Below are 6,000 nucleotides of genomic sequence, written 5' to 3' on the forward strand. Positions count from 1 at the left end.
GGCCCTGTGCTCATTTTCAGGTTCATATTTGTATGTTTTTCCTCTCCTGGGACGTGTCTCCATGCTTTAATGTTCAAAAAGCTCTTTATTTCTCATACTGCCTGTGCTGCAGAACCTCTTTTCACCCTCTGTCTGAAACCAGAGCCCAGTCTGCTCTGATTGGTTAGCAGGTCGTCTCTGTTGATTGGTCCACTGCTTAGATATGTCCCGTCTCTTAGCCTGTCACTTACAATGTGTTGTAGCGCTAGCACAAGTGAGAAACTCTCTGTAAGGGACTTTGGGATTTTAGCTTGTGCAGACCATTTACATGCAGCAAAACCTATATAACAAACTAAAGGAAATGAAGCACAATTGGGCTTTTTTAAACCTTGACACACCATTGGAAACAATCCTACTATCTGCTTGGATTACTTGGTATAATTAAGATCATCCCATACTAGTAGTAGTTAAGTGTTAATAGTATATACCCAAATGTCCAGACGTGAAACCTACTGGACATTCATCATTCTCAAAAGAGATGTTCGGCCTTTGGTTCATGAATTCCCAAAAGATGTTCAATAGCCGTTCTGAAACACTTTCTAAATGTGTGTATTACTTGCAAATGCGTGATCCTGTGTGAGTACGAACAATGATTCATAGAGAATCTGCCAGATAAGAACGGAGAACAAAGACTAATTCATGTTGAACTGACTCAGATGATCTCTCTCTCCCTGCAGTGTTGAACGGGCCCCCCATGTCTGTAAAGAAGGAGCGTGAAGCGGAGCTGCTAGTAAACCGCCGGGAGCAACACAGCGGAGAGGTCATCTGTATCGACGACTAGACTACACACACTCACTCACTCACACACACATACACACACACACACACACACACACACACACACACACACACACACACACACACACACACACACACACATACACTCGGAAACCCATCTGCTGCAAACATATCTTCAAGGAAGTTTTTGCGCTAACACATCCAGTATTAAAACGTATTGACAGATCTTCTAAAACTTTCCCTGACAAGCTACACTACACACACTCATGCACATGTGCACTTAATGTCCACACACACACACACACACACACACACACACACACACACACACACACACACACACACACACACACACAGAGAGACCTGCATTACATACACTCCAATATCGTCTCTTAACTTCTTGTGACCTTTTCTCGTCTGCCTCAAACCATTATACTCCTCATAAGCGGGGCCTCTTCACGCAGGCTTCCTCCTCCTCCACCTCCTCCCCTTAGGATGCTTCTAACCTCATCTACACACACACACACACACACACACACACACACACACACACACACACACACACACACACACACACACACACACACACACACACATACACACACACACAAAGAAACACACAAACACACACACACAACGCTCAACCCACCTCAACCCTAGAAACCTTTTAGATCTCTCAATAGACCATGTAACCTTCCTCCTCCTCCTCCTCCCCTCGACAGGAAGCTGCATGTGAAACTAAGATCATTTCAAACTCCATCCCCTGAAGCATGTTTTAATCACAATAAAGCTGTCTTGTGGAAAGGGGAAAAAAATGGTGTCAAGCTGTGCCTACAGTTGTTTTAATACTGTTTCTAATTCTCCCAGTTTCTCAGTCTGAGCAGCTCCAAGCACAGCTTTTTTATTTCTTTTAGTGATAAATACATGTTCAGATACAAACACACGCAGCAAGGTATGATATGATAATTATATTCAGGACTCGTTAGACCACATTAGGTATTTGCCGCCGCTTCCCTGGTTCTAGTTATGTAAGGAGCTTTGAGGTATTTTGGGGGTTCGCTACAATGCTATTTTTTTTGGGGAAACCTCCAATGAATGTTTATAACCTTTTCATAAAGCAAGTCAGTGTTATTAAACCTGTTGATCACCCTGAACACTCCTCTTTAACTCCCCCAGGTTTCTATTTCTTTCTACAAAATCCTGTGATATACTTTGCATATTTAAGCAGCTCATTCGTGTTCTCTTGTGTTTTTACTCTCATGATTATGACTATTGTCGTTTTGTGTTCTCGTTGTTGCTTTTCGAGAAAGAGCTTCTACCAAAAGATGCATTTTTTTGTAACGGGAAAAAACGATTCAGTATGCGCAACACACAAACGCACCTTTTTTGCAATGTTTTGTCCTATGATTACAAGAGAACGCAAACGAAGAAGTTGAGCTAACTTCAGAGGTAGATATATTGCAAGAAAACTTGTTTTTATCAATTGTTTTTTAGATTTGGGGCTTGCAAATGACATACATATATAGAAAATAGGCCATATGTTACCCTTAATGCCTCTTTGAGCAGAAAGATAACGTATACTATGTAACCCAAGTAAAAGTACACGGTTATTATTACAAGGCTTGAAACTCATTTTATATAAAGCATCATTAAAAATCGCCTTAATAAACATAGCTGAACAAATGTAAAATCATTCAACTGAATTTAGAACCTGATGTCAACCTGTAAATCCAAGTCTGCTTTAAGTTAAAAACAAACGATAGCTACTGTAGGGATTAATTTATCTCATAAATCCCAGACATTTTACATTTATCGTCCCAGGAAGTAGTCTCAGACCATTTTATGAGTTATGTTACATATACAAATGTTTTTGCAACCCCTGAACTAAAATGTTTAAAGCACTTACATTTTTTTTTTCACTTTTACTTTGCCCTCTCTCCAGATTTTGTGTTCATTTCTGGGTATCTTGTGTTACTGTGTATGTAGTGGTGCCGCTCAAATGGCAGTGAAACTTGTCAATGATGACGCATCACCTTTTTTTCCTTTCTTTTATTTTCTGTTTGTAATAAAACTGAATGAAACGATAAAAAGCACTGTGTGGTTTTTTCTTTTAAATAGTGAATGACTGAATTGACTACAGAGTATACTGTAGGCTATTTTTTCCATTAGATACTTGAAGCGCATTTTGCAGATCACATTTATATACATACTCTTTTAATGTAGTGGAGTATTACACTGCTTTCTGTATTTTAAATTTTAAATAAAATCCAGTACCCCCTCTAGCCTCAGTTGTGTTTTGTGCTAATGAGCCAATGTAGCTCAAAGCTAAGTGTGAAAATTGTAAGAATTACACCTGCTAAACTTTAGCAAGTTAGCAGAAGTGGAAAGTAATTAAGTACATTTACTCTAACTGTACTGTACTTAACTACAGTGAGATTTTAAATGCAGGATTTTTACTTGTAATGGAATATTTTGACATACATGTATTGGTTCTGAAATACTTCTTCCACTACTGCATGTTAGCAGTATTATTTCCATTAAAAGGTAGGAAGGTAGCATGCTGAACTATTGCTAATTAGCATTTAGCTGAATCCCTCATTTGCATAAATGCACCACCCGGCCAGGACAGCAATGTAACCAAATCAAACAAACCCACATGGATGCCTGCAGGTGCATTATGGGTGTAGCTAAGACGCTATAGCTAAATGCTAACATTCTTCTTGCGGATACTCCAGGGTTTACTCTTTTTATTTTATTTTACATTCAGTGATGTATTGGTGAGGACTTTTGTGCAGTTTGAGTCTGAGAACCTGGGAAGAAAGAGGCTGGGTTGACGGGTTATATTTCCTGTTGTACTTCGCGGTGAGTACAACAACAAACCACTGTACAAACATGGCGCTGTCAACAACCACCATATTCCATAGTGATTATTGGTGTGTGTGATGCCCATAAATGCCATGTTATGCCATGTTTAGGGTCTATTCTCTGCTTTAATGCGTGTGTTTGTGGGCTGTACGTAGCTGCTGTTGAGTTTATATTCTTTATCCATCGCTGTTTTCTGCCCTGTTGATGTTTTGGCAATGGTACTGTAATGTAACTAGCCTAATTACATTTACTCAAGTAAAACATTGAGGTAGGCTACTTTTACTTTTCTTCTTGAGTATTTTCATGTTATCCTACTTTATACTTTTACTCTGAGACATTTTGCAGACAAATGTAGTTTTTACTGCACTACCTTTTTATTTTACAGATTTAGTTATTTGCTACTTTGCACATTTAGATTACAAATATACATTTTGAATCAACTAATTCATTATTATATACTATTATAGGTTAATAGCAAATTGGTCTCAGGCAAGGGGCCAGACTAAGATTGGTTCAAAAGACCTCATGAAAGACGACACAAGAAGTGAGGATACCCGGCCCGGAGGAAGCCCGGGGTCCTCCTTCTGGAGCCAAGCCCAGAAGGAGGACTCGTCGTCGAGCGTCTGGTGGCCGGGCTTGCCACGGAGCCCGGCCGGGCCCAGCCCGAAAAGGCAACGTGGGCAACACCTCCGCTTCTCCGTTCTGCGGGCCCACCACCTACGGGAAACAGCGATGGGGTCGGGTGCGCTGCCAGAAGGGTGGCAGTGAAAGCGGAGGGTCTCGACGGACCAGACCCGGGCGACAGAAGCTGGCTTTGGGGACGTGGAACGTCACCTCTCTGGGGGGGAAGGAGCCGGAGCTTGTGCGGGAGGTGGAGCGTTACCAGTTGGATCTGGTTGGGCTCACCTCTACGCACAGCGTCGGCTCTGGAACCTTACTTCTGGATAGGGGTTGGACTCTATTCTTCTCCGGAGTTGCTCAAGGTGTGAGGCACCGGGGCGGGCGGGTGTGGGGATACTCACAAGTCCCCGGTTGGGTGCTTCGTTGTTGGAGTTTACCCCAGTGGACGAGAGGGTCGCCTCCCTACGCCTGCGGGTTATGGGGGGGAAAACTCTGACTGTTGTGTGTGCTTATGCACCCAACAGCAGTTCAGAGTATACAGCCTTCTTGGAGACCCTGGAAAGAGTCCTGTATGGGGCTCCTGAAGGGGACTCTTTAATCTTGCTGGGAGACTTCAACGCACATGTGGGCAATGATGGAGACACTTGGAGGGGCGTGATTGGGAGGAACGGCCCCCCTGATCTGAACCGGAGTGGTGGTTTGTTACTGGACTTCTGTGCTAGTCATGGATTGGCCATAACAAACACCATGTTCGAACATAAGTGTACGTGGTACCAGAGCACCCTAGGCAGAAGGTCCATGATCGATTTTGTTATCATATCATCGGACCTGAGGCCGTATGTTTTGGACACTCGGTTAAAGAGAGGGGCGGAGTTGTCAACTGATCACCATCTGGTGGTGAGTTGGGTCGAGTGGCGGGGGAAGCCTCTGGATAGACCTGGTAAGCCCAAACGTGTAGTTCGGGTGAACTGGGAACGTCTGGAGGAGGCCCAAGTTCAGGAGGCCTTCAACTCACACCTCCGGCGGAGCTTTTCGGGCATTCCTGTGGAGGTTGGGGACATTGAACCAGAGTGGTCGGTGTTCAAAGCCTCTATTGCCGAAGCCGCGGCGGGGAGCTGTGGTCTCAAGGTCCTAGGTGCCTCAAGGGGCGGTAACCCTCGAACCTCCTGGTGGACACCGGTGGTCAGGGAAGCCGTCCGACTGAAGAAGGAGGCCTTCAGGGATTTGTTATCCCGGGGGACTCCCGAGGCAGTTGCAAGGTACCGACAGGCCCGAAGGGCAGCAGCCTCATCCGTGGCCGAGGCAAAGCAGCGGGTGTGGGAGAAGTTCGGAGAAGACATGGAGAAGGACTTTCGGGCGGCACCAAAGTTGTTCTGGAAAACTGTCCGAAATGCTGAAGGCTCTGGGTGTTGAGGGACTGTCATGGTTGACACGTCTCATCAACATTGCGTGGAAGTCGGAAACAGTACCGAAGGAGTGGCAGACCGGAGTGGTGGTTCCCTTTTCAAAAAGGGGGATCAGAGGGTGTGTGCCAATTACAGAGGCATCACACTACTTAGCCTCCCCGGGAAAGTTTACTCTAAGGTACTCGAAAGGAGGGTCAGGCCGATTGTCGAACCTCAGATTGAGGAGGAACAATGCGGATTCCGTCCTGGTCGAGGAACGACGGATCAGCTTTTTACTCTCGCAAGGATCCTGGAGGGGGCCTGGGAGTACGCTTATCCGGTCTACATGTGT

The 6,000-nt window shown here is 44.5% G+C and overlaps 1 protein-coding gene across 2 annotated transcripts in view; it reads left to right on the forward strand.

The window, feature by feature from the left end:
• The window catches only part of chd3 (chromodomain helicase DNA binding protein 3), a 45,079-nt gene extending 42,212 nt beyond the window's left edge, over nucleotides 1-2,867 (forward strand). The window contains exons 40-41 of one of the 2 annotated variants that reach the window (XR_004567967.1): nucleotides 717-917; nucleotides 1,069-2,867. Coding sequence is in view for 1 of the 2 variants with exons in the window: in XM_034205205.1 (XP_034061096.1) it covers nucleotides 717-820 (104 nt within the window). In the remaining variant the exon portion in view is untranslated. Of the gene's footprint in view, nucleotides 1-716 lie in introns of both variants that reach the window. The other variant, XM_034205205.1, reaches the window with a different exon arrangement.
• Nucleotides 2,868-6,000: the final 3,133 nt, after the last annotated feature.

This window comes from Gymnodraco acuticeps, unplaced genomic scaffold, assembly GCF_902827175.1.
Source record: "Gymnodraco acuticeps unplaced genomic scaffold, fGymAcu1.1, whole genome shotgun sequence".
NCBI classification, from domain to species: Eukaryota; Metazoa; Chordata; class Actinopteri; order Perciformes; family Bathydraconidae; genus Gymnodraco; species Gymnodraco acuticeps.